Source organism: Chelon labrosus (genome assembly GCF_963514085.1).
Source record: "Chelon labrosus genome assembly, chromosome: 2".
Taxonomy (NCBI): domain Eukaryota; kingdom Metazoa; phylum Chordata; class Actinopteri; order Mugiliformes; family Mugilidae; genus Chelon; species Chelon labrosus.
In genome coordinates this window covers 801,091-819,637 of record NC_140338.1, presented here as the reverse complement: position 1 = coordinate 819,637, position 18,547 = coordinate 801,091, and the positions used below count along the sequence as shown (strand labels likewise).

General features: G+C 42.9%; 1 protein-coding gene and 1 pseudogene across 2 annotated transcripts in view; both read right to left on the bottom strand.

The window, feature by feature from the left end:
• Nucleotides 1-18,547, bottom strand: part of LOC311499420 (protein NLRC3-like) — a 235,836-nt pseudogene that overhangs the window by 90,313 nt on the left and 126,976 nt on the right. The window lies entirely within an intron of this gene.
• Nucleotides 616-18,546, bottom strand: ero1b (endoplasmic reticulum oxidoreductase 1 beta). The gene is made up of 16 exons (XM_084560644.1): nucleotides 17,746-18,546; nucleotides 15,257-15,376; nucleotides 13,340-13,423; nucleotides 13,158-13,199; nucleotides 10,158-10,240; nucleotides 9,424-9,497; nucleotides 9,142-9,262; nucleotides 8,422-8,468; nucleotides 8,237-8,248; nucleotides 8,128-8,154; nucleotides 7,241-7,333; nucleotides 6,818-7,064; nucleotides 6,448-6,517; nucleotides 6,267-6,353; nucleotides 5,878-6,011; nucleotides 616-5,232 (listed from the first exon to the last, which is right to left on the bottom strand). The coding sequence occupies exons 1-16, from the start codon at nucleotides 17,929-17,931 to the stop codon at nucleotides 5,172-5,174; spliced, it is 1,488 nt and encodes a 495-aa protein (XP_084416770.1). The 5' UTR covers nucleotides 17,932-18,546; the 3' UTR covers nucleotides 616-5,171.

The window sequence follows — 18,547 nt, the reverse complement described above, 5'->3', positions numbered from 1 at the left end:
GACAAGCTTAATTTTGACCAACCTTCATGTTATACGTCATAAAACTGGATTCAGAGATCAGCTGATTCCTGGTTTTGTCTTAAAGTTTCATAACTGTCCTGAGAAAAGATGGTGGCTGCAAAACACGACTCCTGTAAATATACGAGCATTAAAGAACAGACCCTGTGCTGGTCAGGAGGAAGAACAGCCGAGTCCTCCCTGTAAATATTCTTGTATAAAAGAATTTAATGTATTTTGGACATTTTTTAAAATGAAACACAAGCACCACCCTGAGGTCAGCCACGATAAAATGTTGTCACTGTATTTTTTCACTCATTCATCTAGTTTGGGTTTAGACTCAACTTATACAAGAGGTTAAAAAGCAGGAACCTGAGTGACAGTCACAGATGAGAAGTGAAAGGATTGAAGTTATCACGACTCAAGTTTACCTCAGTTAAAACATATAATTCTGTTTAAAGCAGATCATCAGTCATCAGTGTGGAGGAACCCTGCCTCAGAGAACCTCATGTTCCTTAGAGCTACACCACAGAGACGATGTTGTCATGAATGTTCCTTTAACGTCTGAGGAGTTTTTCACAGAGGATTACTCCGGTGGTCAAATCTGAAACACTTCTGTTCTTTAATCGAAGCAACTCTTAGTTCAGAAAGAGAACAACAGCAGAACATCTAAAATACAAACGATGGAGCTATATGAATCATGGAGGCTGATTAATCCTTGAAGAACTCCTCAGGTCCGTTATGTTTTTTATTATTTCATGACTCTGTGAGATGAAACTGTTCAGCCTGTAAAGACGTGAGCTCCGTTAATAATCACTAGCCTGTAAATATCAGACCTCTGGTCACTGTCTGTGTTATCTAGCTTCCTCTCACTGACGTCTTGTTGAATGAATAAACACATTTAGGGGTTGTTATGAAGCGACGTCCCGAAGCTTTAGGCCTTTATTTCCATGTAATGACTTTAAATGAGAATTAAGATTCGTCTGTTGAGTTAAAGTTTGTTTGTTTGACAACTTTGACATTTCTTTCCTCCAGACCCTGTGGAGGAGAAACAACGCTCTAACTTTCTAATAGAAGCTGGTTTTTCTATTGTTATTTGTACAGCGGCAGTGTCTCAGTGAGATCATGGAGTTTGTTGTTGAGCTTATTTGTGTTTGTGACTAAAATAAAATGAAAAATAAAAAAAGAATAAAATGACAAGCAGTGTTTTGGGTGATTTCCAGATATATTTATTCCTCTTTTCAAATAAATATAATGAACAAAAACACGGTGCAGCTGTGGTATACGCTCAGAAACAGAAACAAACATAAACCTTCAACCTCTGCTGCCTTTTACAGACGCTACAGCAGCGGGAAGATCTGAGGCAGGTTCCCCTTTTTATTTTTATTTCTTGTGTTTTCTTTTCAAAAATGGTCGGTTTAGTTTTAAGGCTAAAGGAGTCCACCTTCGGGGGGTTTGGGGGTTGGGGGGCATGCAAGGCTGGAAAGGAAAGCATGAACACATCTCTCACACAAAGAAACAGAAAATAGTTTAGATTTAGTTTCAACAAACGCACCGTACGAAGGCGACGCGGAAATAAATTAAAACTGAGATTAAAACCAAACAATCCATTATTGTTGAAATGAAATGTTATTTTCCAGTTGTTCCACAGACTAATAAAACCTTTAACTCTTCTCAAATGTATTTATTTTTAAAGGTGAGTTAGTTTTACAGTTTCCTTGGTTTGAATTTGCATTTATTTAATTTATTAAATTTCTTCCAAACCAGAAACATGAACCAGATGAAATAATACAAAATTAAATTGAAAACACTGAAATCAGACGTGATGAAAACCACAAGCAGATACTTGGGTCTGGAGCAGCTACAGGGAGGATCGTTCTATCTGTTCTATGTGTTACAGCGACGGGGAGTTTCTAAAGAGATGCTGTGTTATTATTCTATGTTAGCTTAGCTTAGCCCCCCAACACTCCCTTCCCTTAAAACAAACATATAAAATTAAAATAAAATGAAGGCAACTTAAAAATCTTTGGTCCACTGCGTCCACAAACGACTCAGGGTCTCAGCCGGCTTAGTATCAACAGACACAGACGACCACGACCGGACTGTTAGGTTAAAGAAAACGTTCCTATTATTAGTTCTGACTGGTTTTAGGAGCATTTACTGGGGTTAGCCTGCTACACGCCTGTTACAGCCGACCAGATCAAACCATGTTTAATTTAGAAAATGCTTCATAATGTGTCGTTTATTCTAACGATGGATCCAAACCATAGACTGTATAAATACGGAACAGCTCCTCTACAGTGAAGACAAGTCAAGTAGAGCTCCCCCTGGTGTCTGGCTGCAGTATAGGTCATAAGCTCCACCCCCTCCATGTTAGGGGGCGGGACTTGGACCAAACTAAAATACATGTCAAATATTTTTTTCCAAGGATGGTTTCTATCATTTTAGGTCATTAATATAATATTGACGTCAATTTTTTGTTTAATTTCCATTTTAGTTCATTATTTGATGCTACAGAAACAGGATGTGACATAATGGTGACTACCAGTTGCCATGCCAACTGCTCCGTAAAGCAGTGCTATGGGACCATGAGAGCTGTAACACATAAAATAAAATCAGTCCAGTGTCTAATCCATCCTCTCCTTGTAACAGGTGGAGGTAGAGCAGAGCGTAGTATTAATGAAACTAAAACATGAGTGAGTCTGGAGGAAGTGTGGGCGGGGCATCAATATCACGGCTCCACGTGGCTCCGCCCTCAGACCGTACTGATCAGACTCTGGCTACGTGAGTCCATATTTATATACAGTCTATGCTCAGACCTAACACTGATCTGTGTCCTTTGCTTGTCTCATGTTGCTGTTTTCTGATCGTAACAGAAATGTTTGTAGGAAATTCATTTAAACCGTCTACTCCTACTAAATACTTACATTCACTTTTGTTTATATAAAAATAAAATAAAGCAGGTGCAAGGAACAGAGATTTAAGTCTAGTCAGTAAATCTCATGTCTAGATCTAAACTGAAGGTGAACGTCTGAGCATCACTGATTCAACAGTAACACTCTAACAGGTACGGCTTTATATTAACTGAATATGTTCAATGGTGCATCATGGTCCGTGTCCACCATGTGTGGCTGTAAATAAATAATCTCCATCCTTAGAAGCAGATGCTCTCGTCCTGCACCGAGGCCTCAGCTCAACAACAACCGTCCCATGTGAGGAACTTTAAGACAACGTGGCTGAAGCAAAACAAAACGACAAAGTAGGCAGCGCTGTCAGACGGAAACAACACAGCAACGATCTGCTGCCGCTCTCAGGGTTATCATCGAGGACGACAACTTTATAGCTGCAACTGTTGATCCACACACACACACACACACACACACACACACACACACACACACACACACACACACACACACACACACACACACACACACACACACACACACACACACACACACACACACACACACACACACACACACACACACACACACACACACACACACACACACTGTTCCAGCCTCCTCTCATGGTTCCCATCAGACTTTCAACTGTCTCTGATTTCTCTTCGTGTTGAAGACATGTCCTCCTCCAGTGAGTCCCATGTTGTCTTCCTGTCCCCCTGACTATTTATAAAGCCTCAACTCAACTCATTTCAGATTCATTAGAGCAGTAGACCACGTTTATATCGAGACGGGTCAGGTCTGATCCAGGAGGAGGAAGGGAAGGTTACGTCTCAGCGTTGGCGCTAGACGAGACGTTAAAGACGACATACGATGTGACTTTAGGACTGATGTAAAGAGCAGCTCTGCCTCAGTCCACACAGGACATTATTATCTGTTAGCTCTGAAGCATATGAGCACATTAACAGTTAAACATTAAAACAACAGACACAAAGGAGGAGGAGTCAGGGTTTCAGTATTTCAAGTTCAACTTTTGTTACCTGCAGTGGTTTTGAGACGACGCCTTAAAGAGGACATAGATCTGTTAGGATGTCTGTGCTTCAGAGTCTCAGACTCTAGTTGGTAGTGAGATGAGATGGATTACATCTGATCAAGATCTTTATATCAGGAAAACTAGAAAACTAGTTCTAGTTAGAGAGCATGATGCTAACGGCTCAGTCCATCTGAGACAGGACACTCAATGAATCAGCGGCAGCAGCTAGAATCAGTAGCTACTCTACAGCCTGTGAATCAACACATCGACCACATGTGACCAGATAGAACTGATTTAAAGAAGCAGCTCTGCCTCATTTCACTGGTCAGGCAGCAGACTGGAAATTAAACACTACAGAAGTTTGCAAAACATACGGCGATACCTCATCCATCTGCACACAAACACAAACACAAACACACAAACACAAACACACAGACACAACCTTTTTCCGGCGGCTCAACTTAAATTAGGCCTGAGGTGGGAAACGTGAGCAGATTGGTCCAGATCCTCAGACTCTAAACTAGAAACCTGCCTGAAAACAACAGCAGAGGAAACTAAACACTAAACAGGCAGCCACGTCCTGTATCTGGACAAATGAGGTCTGTCCTGACCGAGTCCTTCCTCGGGACAGAGTCTATAGAGATCCTTAGAGAAGAGCCACAAAGGTTTTAAATGTGACGCGTGAAAAGTGCAAAATCAAAAAGGTGGTGATGTTGAGAAGAGGATGAGGTCTGACGAAGGATCAGCTTCACGTCCAGACGTCAACACACCCTCAGCTCGTCTCAAGGGTTTTGTTCTGTTCAGCTTCCTTCACTACAGGCCACAGGCCACAGGCCACAGGCCACAGGCTAGAGGCCACAGGCCACAGGTCACTGTCCTGCCTTCTCATCACACAGGACAAAAAAAACATATTTTAATGAATAAAGCTCAAAGTCTGTCACTGGCCGACTAGATGAACAGCTGAGGAAAAACATGAGAGAAGCTTTGAGAGAAGAAGAAAGAAGAATTCACGTTCCACCATCTGGAGGAGGAGGAGGAGGGTTTAAAGAGGGGGGGACTATATCATGGGACAGGGACGAAGACGGGAGGGGGGGGTATGGTGCTGCTAGGTTCTGCTGATCCCAAAGTCCATGGAAAAGAACCCCCCCCCTCTAAGTCATGTGGGCGAGAACTAGGCCGTTACAGTGTCCTGTGGGCTGGCTCCGCCTACAGGCCAGGTGTAGCGTTACCTCTCGTTACCTGTGGTCCTTCAACAGCTGGCGGAAATGATGGAGCTGATATATACTGGTAGACAACCTGGAAGAGAACGAGAACAGAACAATGAACTGAGGACCAGAGAACCATTAACCTAGAACACTGACGTAGCCTGATTCTGGTTGAGTTGCTGTCTGAGTCTGAGTTGCCGTCTGAGTTGCTGTCATATATCTGTGTCTGTCCCACGGTTGTCAGTGATGCAGGAAGACTGTGTCTTGACTGGACATGTCTCACGTGTCCCAGGAACGAGTTCTAGCTCCATTATTTGTTTATTTAATGAATTTTATTTGAGCCCCACTGAGACACCTTTTACTGTTTTATCAGACATTTTATAGTTGATAATAAAAGGACAGTACTTCAGTTTACTATGTACTGTTGTACTTCAATATATTCTGATGAAGAGTATTTTTTACTGGGTTATTAAATCAGGTGAAATGTACTCAGCGTTAGTGATGGTGTTACTAGTTATAAGGTTAAATGAACCAGTAAACTGTTGATATTCTAGTCAGTGAGAAGCAGTCAGACGTCCAGATGTAATAAAACCAGTTAAACAGTCAGAGGTTAGAATAAACAGCTGGTCTGTCTGTGTGTGTGTGTTTAGGTTTGATCTCTAGAATGAATTCATCAGATGATCAGAGTCTGCTCCCGTGCAGCTGTAACGTGGTCATAGCCTCGCGCTGAGCGTACCTGCCGAAGCCGTTGACAAAGGCCACGATCTCCTGCCGAGTGAGCTGGAAGCCTTTAGACGGGCTGTGGTGAGGGAGGTTCTGGATCTCCTTCTCAGAGAAGAGGATCTTCAGAGCTGTTCCTAAACCCTGGGTCTGCACACGACGACAAGCACAAGGTCAATCTGACGACTCTGACACGATCTTCATCCAGACACACAGCACTGACACCTCATGTACTATAACACATCACAGTATTATATATATACGGCTACTTTATACCAGCTGTTCACTTCAACGTCACCTCTGATCAGTGCACATGTAGCTGTGAGGCCTTTAGCTCGTTTTAATAAATAAACATCCTTCTCTCTGCCCTGGCTACATGAACACAGACACCGTGGACCGACTCACTTGTAGTTTTCCCCACAGTCGACATTTACTGCAGCCGACACAGTCCATGATCCTGGAGATGTTTTTAAAATGCAGACGGAATTCTTCCTGATTGAGAAAACAACACAGAGATATTTATCTTTATATTCATATAAAATAGATCAGTGCATGAAGAACTCACTATTGTAGCTCTTGGTTTTACCTTCAATGTTTTTGCCTCGATCTTGTTTCCAGCAAACATGGACTTCTCATCAAAGTGCATCGGGAAATTTCTGAAAGACAAAAAGAGACGTTGAGACGTTGAGTATTAAAACAGAACAACACTGCATCATTCCAGCATCAGAACCTCATCCCTCCATCAAACATGGGGGTGCTAATGTCCTGGTTTGGGCCTGTTCTGCTGCATCTGGACCAGGACGGCTTGTCATCACTGATGGACCAATGAATTCTGAATTCTACCAGTGAACTCTACTCTGCTTTCAGGACTTGAGTGTAACTCTGCTGATGTCATGTTATCTCTAAAGCCAGAGGCCTAAATCTTACCAGGTCAGTGCAACCAACCAACTTCTTACCTGATTTCATTGAAGATCTGCAGCAGCAGGTCCTTGGTGTCTCCGTCCTCCTGAGAGTTTCCAGTGTACAGGTTGACGAAGGCTCGTTCAAAGTACGGAGCCACTTTGTAGAGCGCACGCAGCTCGATCAGGTACAGGAAGTAGAGGTTCTTCAGCCGCCGGGTGCCCTCGCCCTTCGTCTCGGCCGTATCGAAGCGCTGACGAAACTCCTGGATGTTTGGTCCCCACACGGGACGGCCCCAACTCTCTGAGGAGGTAAACACAGACAGCAACACTTCACTGCATGAAACACACAACCATCACTTTGTTTCAGGTAAAAATGTGTTTATATTGTTCACAGTAGGGCACAGATCCCCAGTGGTACCCCTCTAGAGAACGTCAGTGTCACATGTGTTAGATGAAGCGTGAGGGTCGTAGTCGTACCGTCCAGCAGGTACTCGGCACACAGGTGGATGTTGATGCTGCTGTGGAGGCCTGAGATGAGTCGGTAGAACACTCTCTTCTCCAAACACAAACCTGGACACAAAGAGTCGAGGTTCTGATTATTCTAGCAGACATTAGTATGACATGTAGTCACAGTTTGTTAAAACCTGTGTGTCGCGAGGCCACATTTACTTTGACCTCTGGAGGTGAAGGTGTTTCAGAGATATCTCATTGATGATTAGAGTTATGGACAATGAACTGTTTTAGGAGTTCATAGTAACTCTGACATTTCAGCAGTTTTCTACATAGAAACCATGAACGACTGTTTTCTTGTCTAAGATCTACACAAAACAAGTCATGTGTGTCTTCATAACCATTCATTAGACTCTATGTTTGTTAGTTTAACTGATCTAATCTAAAACTTTAATCCTATTGAACCTGTTTCCCTCTCATCCATGACGTTTACAGTTTGATTATTATTGAGGGATTAAAGGCTGTTAACACAAATATACTTTCATTTTATTTATTAACTTTTATTTTATTACACTGAATGGACTGCACTTAATTTAGCTGTACATGTTACAATGAACAAGAATAAAGAGCCAACCCTGAACATACGACGCATCCGTCACTAGTTTCACTACCTGAGGTCTCAACTCATTAGTTATAATTAACTCAACGTTAGTGGTTGAGCAGAAGTATTCACACGATGAACGCTGGCTTTTAAATTTACTGAAGCGGGAAACAAATAATGTTTCTGCTGTTCTTCAAGCGTCCAGATAAAAGTCAAATGTGTCTCAGTTCCCTTTTCAGAGTAAAATCCAGGAAGCAACAGTTGTTCATACAACACGTCAGAGAGAAACCAGGAAACAGGAAGTAGAGCTCACCTTCCAGCCAGGTGTAGAAACCTTCTCCTGAAACAACACACACTGTCTCAGTTATTTTATTCACACAGTTAAAACTCAGTGAAAGTGAAACCAGGTTAATTTAACTCACCATCATCGTCTCCTGAACACACAGCGACAGAGAGAGAGAATGAAACTGTTAGATGTGTTCTATTAATAGAGACGCAGCAGTAGAATCATTCTGTCTTTAGACTCAATTAAACAAGAAGCTGCTCATGTCAGTGACTGAATGTACTTTAAATCTGTTTAAATCAAGTTAAACAATAAACGACTCACCTCTGCTTGGAGCCAAGGGGTTCAGAGGTCGGTACACTGATCTGGGTCTGACGACACATAAACAACATCAATGAACTGTTGGTGTCAATAGAAATGAACTGACAGATTATATTACGCTGCTATATTACACTATATCAGGCTCCTCTCCTGTGGAACCAGCTCCCAGTTTGGGTTCAGGAGGCAGACACTCTCTCTATTTTTAAGGTCAGGCTTAAGACTTTCCTTTTTGATCAGGCTTATAGTTAGGGCTGGACTAAACCATCCCTTAGTTATGCTGCTATAGGCCTAGGCTGCTGGGGGACGATGCCCTGAGGACATGTCCTCTTCTTTCTTCTCTCTGGCACTGAGCTCCTGTCCTCTCATTTCTTGTCCTCTAATCTTTTATCTAATTCATTCTCTACTACCAGTCATCCAGTTCTGTGCCACTACTCTATAACATGTTAACTGCTGTGTGTCCGTTGCTCTGGAGGTTTCAGGACGTTTTTTGTCTTGTCTTGATATAATTCATATTGTTATTGATGCGATATAAATACAACTGATTGAACTGAATAGTCCATATGATGCTTAAAGCTTCATGGTTCAGCAGAAGTCCACAAAACGACCAGAGCACTCATCTGTACAACCACTAGTGAACTGTAATTTTGCAGTAATGCTTAAATGTTGTGGTGTAGAACCAATGTGACCGAGGCGTGAGGTGTAGGCAAATGATCTTCATCTCACTTGAAGCAGTTTTCCTCGTAGATGCTGTTCCAGACTCTCCAGGCTGAAGGACCCTTATATCCTGTGAATCGCTCCGGATTCAGCAGCAGATCCACGTACTCTGAGTCTGGAGACGTCTCATCTGAAACCAACACACAGTCCATGAACTAATGAAGACAACTAAATGAACTCGTCTCTGTCAGCGGATCAAGACCCACCTACGTCAAAGGAAGGTCACTGGAGGACACTTAGACAGTTAGAATGTGGATTAAAGTTAGAGTCAGAACAAACACAGATCCTCACCGTCCAGCTCACAGAAGTGATCCTGAGCGTCGTCGTGTCTCGCCCAGTCAGCGAACGCCTCTTTACTCTGGTGACTGTAAAAAGAAATCATTTAAACTTAACACATCAGACACATGAGAGCACAGCAGGAGAGAGAGGAAACGAATATTTAGAAATCATTAAGATCCCAGAGACACTGAATCGCAGACCTTCAAATACCACATGACTTAGATGATCTGGAATCGTTTACACAGAGAAGTCTAATGCAGCGAGGGAATAAATAAATAAATAAATAAATAAGAACTCTGACTCTCAGACTCTGAGTCCAAATTCAAAAGATGGCGGCGCCCGTATCCCTGGGATACGAGCGTCAGGACGTGGAGCTGCGTTGATCTAGACATGTCTAAAAAATACTAAGAGAATGTGAATGAAAGTCATGACACCAGTTTTTATTTCCAGTTTTTCCACCCTGAGATCATTTGTAGATTTTCAAGTTGAGCAGGTTTCTAATATCCAGCTTCGCCTCCGTTGATCCCACATCATCTAACTTGTACTATTTTAAACTTTTATCGTTTCTTTTCCGTGACATAATCTCGGTGACAGCATTGGGTTTGGTCTGGTTACCAGCAGCAGCCAGTCAGTCAGAGGCTGGTAAATGTTTGACCTGTTTGTGAAGTCAAATGAAGTTGCTTTGCATTTAGAAAACGTTGCAGCTCAGAGTGAGACAGGAGACAGGAGGACGACTGTGGTCTCACCTCAGGGTGCTGTTGATGGCGCCCAGCTCTTTGGCCTGTTCACACTCCGTCATGTCCGACACTGTGTTGGCTGCTTGGGAGTACTGAACACAGAGAGGAAGACGGGTTCATTAGAAAGTCACAATAATCATGTGAAGGTCTCCAGTCAGAGTTTAAATAAACTTCAGTGACTTGTGATCTGCAGCGTTCCCTCATTTAGAAGGAACAAGAGACCCGCCTGGAGAACAGGAGTGAACACACCCAAGACACTAACGATGCATTCAGGGTCCAATCAGTGAGGCCCAGCTGAGACCTGGATTTAACATGCATCATTAGTGTCCATGTCTTCACCTGCGTCTGAGGCCAGCCCTCGATACGTTGCTCTGTAGACACAGACATCAACATCTTTTGAGACGTGGTAGAATATTATAACAGCTGCTGAATCTAACAGGTCACTACCTACTGCTGTATCAGAGCTATGAAGAGACGGCGGCCAGGTACAGGTGTGAACACAACCAGGACGCATGTGAGAGATCTGGTCTCTGAGCACAATGTGTCCTGGGTCATTAAAGACCACCGGCTCAACGTCACCGTGCCGCCGTGTCAACTAACCAATGAAGTTATTAAATATGAGCACAGGAGTGTGATCATGTTGGTGTCAAAGGAGTCGGGTGGAGTTCAGTGTATTTCCTCATTAACTGGTGTCTTCATTTCTCTTCAGATCACGGTTTATATGGAAGCTTCCAAATTATAATCTGAGTTTAGTGCAGGGCTCTAAAATAACTAATGTCAGGACTAAGATCAATAAATAATACCGTCATGACGCAGACACAAAGCAGTACGGTTCTTGACGGTTCTTGGTTGTGAAACAGCAGCAGAGACCCCGTAGCTACAGCTGCTGTTAAAATATTCTGCCGCGCCCCCGATGATGCCGGTGGTCATTTGCATACGGAGCGTTAAAGCTAGAGACGCAGTTTAATGCTAGGTGTGAACGAGGCGTAAAACTGTAATTATAACTTAAACTACTTCACATTCAACACCAGAGTCTCCTAGATGAGACTCTTTATAAACACCAAGCAGTGACTCCTCCAGAATCAAACTCTATCTAACTGCAGCATGTTGCTCCATCCTATAGTTGACAATATAAACCAAAGGAACACACCTTAAAAACATTTGAATTTCATCTTGATGCCGTTACTCCAGGCTGACTGAAGCCTTGGTGAGACAACAGCATCACTTTAATCCAAATGATTAACCTGTCAGTCTTCACATGGGCTGGTCAGGGGTTACGTATGTCGTCTGAATGCTGGTCAGGGGTTACGTATGTCGTCTGAATGCTGGTCAGGGGTTACGTATGTCGTCTGAATGCTGGTCAGGGGTTACGTATGTCGTCTGAATGCTGGTCAGGGGTTACGTATGTCGTCTGAATGCTGGTCAGGGGTTACGTATGTCGTCTGAATGCTGGTCAGGGGTTACGTATGTCGTCTGAATGCTGGTCAGGGCTTACGTATGTCGTCTGAATGCTGAGGTGGAACATGTTCAGGTTTCCTTTAACTCAGTAACTGCTGACAATCAGTGACAACACATTTGACCTTGACTGAGACCAGAGCAGATGTCCAAACACTTGTGGTTCATTACAGAGCAAACATCCAGACCTGGCAAACACATGGAAACTATCAGAGCAGATAAGACGAGTGGTCTGAGGGTTTAGCCTGTGTGTGTTTGTACATTACTGAGGCTGCTGAAGAGGTGGAAAGTGTCAGGACAGACACAGCTGCTCCTCAACTCCATAAAAGCACCAAGATTAGCCGGTGGTTCAACCACTGATACAGATATTATTATTATTATTAAGAGGAAAGTGAAGACTCTCTATGAGAACCTATTCTATGATACGCTATAATACAGGGACGTCCCAGTCGGTATCTGGGCTGATTGAGGCATTTCTGAAACGAAACGTGTCCCTGTAGAGTCAAAGCTTTAGTGTCAGAGCTAGAAACTAAAGTAGTAGAAGAAGAACCAGAACCCTGGTTCTACCATGAAGGTCGTCCTCTGTTAGTCAGTCACTAGTGTAATGTGGATGTGTGGTGAGGTGGTAGTAGTTGATCATCTAAACAGAATCCATGGAGTCCACTCAGTCAAAGGCTGCACCCAAACAACAACAACAAACACTGAACGTTTAAAAGAAGAGAAAAGTTTCCTGGAGACAGCGTCAAGGAGAAACATCTTCCAGAGAGGGTTAGGGAGTTTATGGCAGCGTTGGATGACCAGAACATTTCTGGAGTAGAGAACACAAGGTACCAGCTACCCTCTCCACACTACATTAACTTTGACTGAAAGATTTATTGGACTGAATCCAGTCCACTCTAGGAGAAGACAAGGAAGACAAGGACAGACTTTAGGACGACACAGGAGACCAACTCTAGGAGAAGACAAGGAAGACAAGGACAGACTTTAGGAAGCTACAGGAGACCAACTCTAGGAGAAGACAAGGAAGACAAGGACAGACTTTAGGAAGCTACAGGAGACCAACTCTAGGAGAAGACAAGGAAGACAAGGACAGACTTTAGGAAGCTACAGGAGACCAACTCTAGGAGAAGACAAGGAAGACAAGGACAGACTTCAGGAAGCTACAGGAGACCAACTCTAGGAGAAGACAAGGAAGACAAGGACAGACTTTAGGAAGACACAGGAGACCAACTTTAGGAGAAGACAAGGAAGACAAGGACAGACTTTAGGAAGCTACAGGAGACCAACTCTAGGAGAAGACAAGGAAGACAAGGACAGACTTCAGGAAGCTACAGGAGACCAACTCTAGGAGAAGACAAGGAAGACAAGGACAGACTTTAGGAAGCTACAGGAGACCAACTCTAGGAGAAGACAAGGAAGACAAGGACAGACTTTAGGAAGCTACAGGAGACCAACTCTAGGAGAAGACAAGGTACCAGCTACCCTCTCCACACTACATTAACTTTGACTGAAAGAAACCCTCCATTTGATTTGTGCTGTGTCAGATAATCTCACCTTGTTGTAGTTCCCAGACTTGATGCCAACAGGGATCTTACTCTGTAGAACGAAACAAAGATCAGACTGTTAATGTGTGACCTGTATGAGCTTCATTCAGGCAGAAATACAGTTAATTTCACAATGAAATGTGTTGAGGCTCTGGCTTTATAATGCAGGTGTGAGTGTGGTTGACCTCTGACCTCTGGGCATGGTTCCACATGGCAGTCTTTGATGGAGCAGTGTCCATCATCAGGCCAGAAAGGACACGGTCGCTTCAGGTTGACCTGGAGTAGAAGATGAATGTATTAAAGTAGTGTGACGTTTTATTAGGAACCTAATCTTGTCCTCATTGAATATATATTTACAGTGATGCTTAAAAGGAGCTTTCTGAGGAGCTCAGAGAAAGAGTTGTTGTTGCTCATCAGGCTGGAAAAGGTTCCAGAACCATCTCTAAAGAGTTTGGAACCCACAAATAATCCACAGTCAGACAGATTGAAGACGACTGTTCCCCTCCACAGGAGTGGTCCACCAACAAAGATCACTCCATAATAGTCTGAGAGGTCCCAAAGGAACCCAGGGGAACTTCTAAGCAGCTAAAGGAACAGATGTTGTGGAAGGACCTGAAGCAAGCAGCTGATGTGAGGAAACCCACCAACATCTCAGAACTGAAGTGGTTCTGTTCTGAGGAATGGGCTAAAATTCCTCCAAGCTGCTGTAGACCACTGATCAGCTGTTACCAGAAACATTTAGTGACAAGGAGGTCACAGCAGATACTGGACACAAGGAGGACATGATATGAACACATGATGAAAAATAAATAAACAAAACTGTTTCATGACTCGTGTGAAAACTTCCTGATGTTCTGAGTAACTTTTATGCAGAACATTCAAGTTAAGCTGCACCATAGTTCACAACATGAACATTTGTCTTTTTGTCTTCTTCAGCTGGTCCACATAGTTTTAACTGTCTTCTTCAGCTGGTCCACATAGTTTTAATTGTCTTCTTCAGCTGGTCCACATAGTTTTAATTGTCTTCTTCAGCTGGTCCACATAGTTTTAACTGTCTTCTTCAGCTGGTCCACATAGTTTTAACTGTCTTCTTCAGCTGGTCCACATAGTTTTAATTGTCTTCTTCAGCTGGTCCACATAGTTTTAACTGTCTTCTTCAGCTGGTCCACATAGTTTTAATTGTCTTCTTCAGCTGGTCCACATAGTTTTAACTGTCTTCTTCAGCTGGTCCACATAGTTTTAATTGTCTTCTTCAGCTGGTCCACATAGTTTTAACTGTCTTCTTCAGCTGGTCCACATAGTTTTAACTGTCTTCTTCAGCTGGTCCACATAGTTTTAATTGTCTTCTTCAGCTGGTCCACAGTTTTAACTGCATGGTGAGTGAGTAGAGTTAAACAAACAGACTGCTGCCTGGTTAATCTGAGAGCTTGTGTCACGCTCAACCAACTCAGCTTTTGAGGAACAGGAAACACCGCTCGGTTTCATGTTTCATGTTTGAAATAATAAGGAGTGAGTCGTGTCTTTCTCTTGACATAAACACCAACAGAGTCTTTTAACTCTATCAAACTCTACAGATGGTTGTGCTCCAACTACAGTGAACTTCTACTTTATAGAAAACAACAAGAGAAAAAGATAATCACACTTTGAATTGACATCTCCATTTAATTTTAGACATCTGGTTTCGTTCTCGATCAATCTTCGGCACCACTGATCAGATAGCTGCCATCATTAGCCACATGTTGATTACAGTTTTGGCTCCAGACTAATCTCAGACCATAACTTTAACAACACAACATGCTGCTAAGGCTGGTTACTGCCACCCGCTTCAAGTCAATACCAAATGTTTTTAAAACCAATATTTCTACTATATTCAACGTCTAGTTTCACATCTTCATTGTGTTCTTTGCTAATGTACATATTTTAAATACACTAGACGTGTCCTGCATCCTCACGTACGTTTATCTTCATCCAACTAGAGGCAGAATATTGTAGAAATACAACAACATCAGTTTTATTAAAATTTCTTTCATAACGCAACAAAACAGTTCAGTAACGTAAATATCTCTGAAGGGAGTCATCAGCGCTACTCAGCGCTACTACAGCTCTTACCCTGTAGTATCTGAAGTAGTCTCTCTCTGTGAGCTTCTTGAGGCGAGGGTAAATCTTGAAGTTGTTGAACACATCGATGCTTTCAACGTCACAGAAGCAGTCGTCCAGGACTCCGGTGAGCTGAAGCAGAGCAAATAAAAACAAAAGAGTCACAACTTATCCAACGACTAAAAAGCTTAAGAATAATTATATCATAGCAAACAGACTCGTCCTGCAGCTCGATACTGAATCAAGTCAGGACCCTGTGAACCTGAAGCACCTGTAACTGCTGCTGTTGACTGTGGAATAAAAAGATAATGAATAGAAAATATAATAAAACAAGACGTTAATTAAAATGTCCATATATTTTGTTATAACAACATTAAAGCGTGTAGATAACAGACCTTCATGTTTTTAATATGTGGACAAATTAATACCGGCTCTTATGTCCTCGTTGACGAGCGCGATTAAGGTTGGACAGACATTAAATAACCGGTCACTGCTCCACCTGCTCCACCTGCTCCGCCTGTCTGGCTTTCACAGCAGGAGGCCGTCACACAGACCAACCACCACTCAGGTTCCTGCACCTTCATACATAATGAATGTGCCAGCGCTGTGACGGGACGCTGTGACGGGACGCCCAGAGCGCCGTCACCTGAACCCCGACAGGTCACACAGAACCAGACGGCCGACTGTACACCACCAGCTGCTGACATGTGCAAACAAACAAACATGTGTTTGAGCTGACGAGTCGACCACAAAGTAAACGGACCAGATTGCAGCGAGGCGGCTTCTGATTGTTCTGTTGTTGTTAACTTTAAAGCAGCAGCTCTGTAGCCTCAGCCCTCTGTAAACACCTGATTTAACTGGATGGGTTCTCAAATATCAGATTAGTTTTTGGTTAACAAATCATTTCCTGACATATCTACAAAACTCTTTCTTTGTCCAGATCAAAGCAGAGCACCTTTCAGTCTGCCGCCGTCGAAGAAGAACCAGAAAATTAACTTTTAGGAATCTAGGAGAGAAGAATCTAGGTCTCTGTTAGTCTGATGTTAGTCTGAGTCTGATCCTGTTCTACGTGGCTCTGATGTTTGTTTCAGAAAGACACAAACTACGGTCAGATCAGTGTTTTACCTGCGTTTAACCAACAACTATTTATTATTGTGACTATTTCACATATTTAATAATGAAATCCACCGACGGCCTGAAAACACAGAACAATAAAAGCATTGCTGGTATTTTAAGGAACAACGTCGACGTGGCTTTCAGATGATAGATAAGAACATTCACTCAGAGCCCTGTTTACTTGTTTTACTTTCTAAAAGCTTAAATAAGTCATTTTTATTCACACAAGCCCAAAGTTAAATGATCAGACTGATAATGTGACCAAGCATATGGTGCCAGCTCCAGACCACTCAGTTCATCTACTGAGCAGTAACAACTAACACAAACGAGATACTACTGCTGAGGTTTAAAGCAGCTTTTTAATCTATTATCAGACATTTATAAACAGCAGGTAATAAAAATAAAATAAAAACAAACACATGACACAAACCAACCAGCTGACCTCTGTGTGCAGCAGACCTCCAGGGGACAGGAAAGGCAGCAGGAGGCAGATTCCTCTCAGCATCCTGACCACAGCTTCAGCTTTCTGTCTTAACTCTAATTAAAAACTAATTAAAACTTCTCCCGGGTTTAGTTCAGTCGCAGCTTCTCCGCGGACTCAGCTTCATCCCAGATTACTGAACTCCACTGCTCCATGCTCGGCCGAGGCCCCGCCTCCAAACAACCAGCTGTCAGATTTAAGCCCCGCCTCTGAAACCCGCTCCTCAGAGTTTGTAGTACTCGACAGGGTAGCGTTCCCTTAGGAACGATGGTTTCCTGCGGCGAGAAAGACTACAACTCCCATGACTTAGCGCGCAAGACGGAGCCGTGCCTCAGCCAATCAGACTACACCACGCTTTTCTACCCGCTAGTGGAAAATAACATCGTTTTTAAATGTATTTCAGAATCTGCCGCCAAGTTAAAGACGTTTAATTCTGTTTAGTAGAACTCTCACCGCCTCCGGTTTTACTTTAAAACCTCAAACTGCTTAAAAGGATGAAAGCTCGGCTCAGGAACCAGCAGCAAGTATTATTAGTTTCATAAATGTAGAGATATTTAAATGTATACACATAAACTATGTCGCACCCTTGTGACGTAGTATGTAATTTGACATTTATATGTTTTAATCGAACAGTAAAACATTATTAAAACGGAGTAAACGAGCGTCTGTTTTGCCAACCGCCATTAAAAACAGTAGAAGAAGAAGTAAACGAGTTTAGCTTGCGTAAACGTACGTGGTGACGTCAGTAAAGATGACAGCGGAAAACACTAGAATGTTTCCTGAATGGTTTCAGATGGCGCATCGTCACGCTGAAGAACTTGACAAACAAAGACAAACAGTGATGAACCCCCACAAACAAACAAACAAACAAACAAACAAACAGTCTGATGAAGTGTTGACCTACGTGGCAGAAGCAGCTCTGGTCCTGGTCCTGGTCCTGGTCCGGGTCCGGGTCCTGGTCCTGGCTGTTGTGATGCTCGCTGTGCTGCGTTTGAGGCTTCACGTTTTGTTGAAACCAGCCCAGAGCGAAGTTCCCCAAGAACCAGGCCAACAGCAGAACACTGAACGCCTGTAAAGTTACTTTCCACATCGCTCGATGTCAGAATAAAGAGAAGTTAACAACAAAAACAAGAATCAGCTGGTCTCCTGTCAGCTTTGTCCCGTGGTCCGAGTTGGTCGCTAGCTAATATGGCTGCTCTAGCCTGTAGCTGAAGTTAGCATCCGCAGGCTAACGCAGGCTGTAAAAACCGGATCGGGTCGTGTGAAATGAGCAGTCCGGTGTTTGAGGAGCCTCACACGGACAGTTAGACCTCCGTCCCCCCTGTCAGACCCGGGGTCATCATGTAATAATGGTCCATGTCTGGGGAAGTTTCTGTCCAGCTGCCTCCACTTCACCGTCAAGTTAGCACAACATGAAGTAGCCTCGCTTCCGGTTAAAGATCTTCAAAATAAGATAATTACCACTTTTGTTGTGTGGAGTAAAATAATAATTCGAATGTACCAAATACAGACAAAGTCTATGAATTATATACCATTTTATGTTTTATAATCCAGTTTGACAGATCTTCTTTAGCATGGCATCAAAACCTTCCTGAAGACTCTGCGGTGTTTTATTGAGAAACTGTTTAACTAGAAGTCAGCTTCATTAGAAACCATGTGTAATAAGTCCTTTTCAATTAATTAACATCATCAGTGTTAATGTTTGC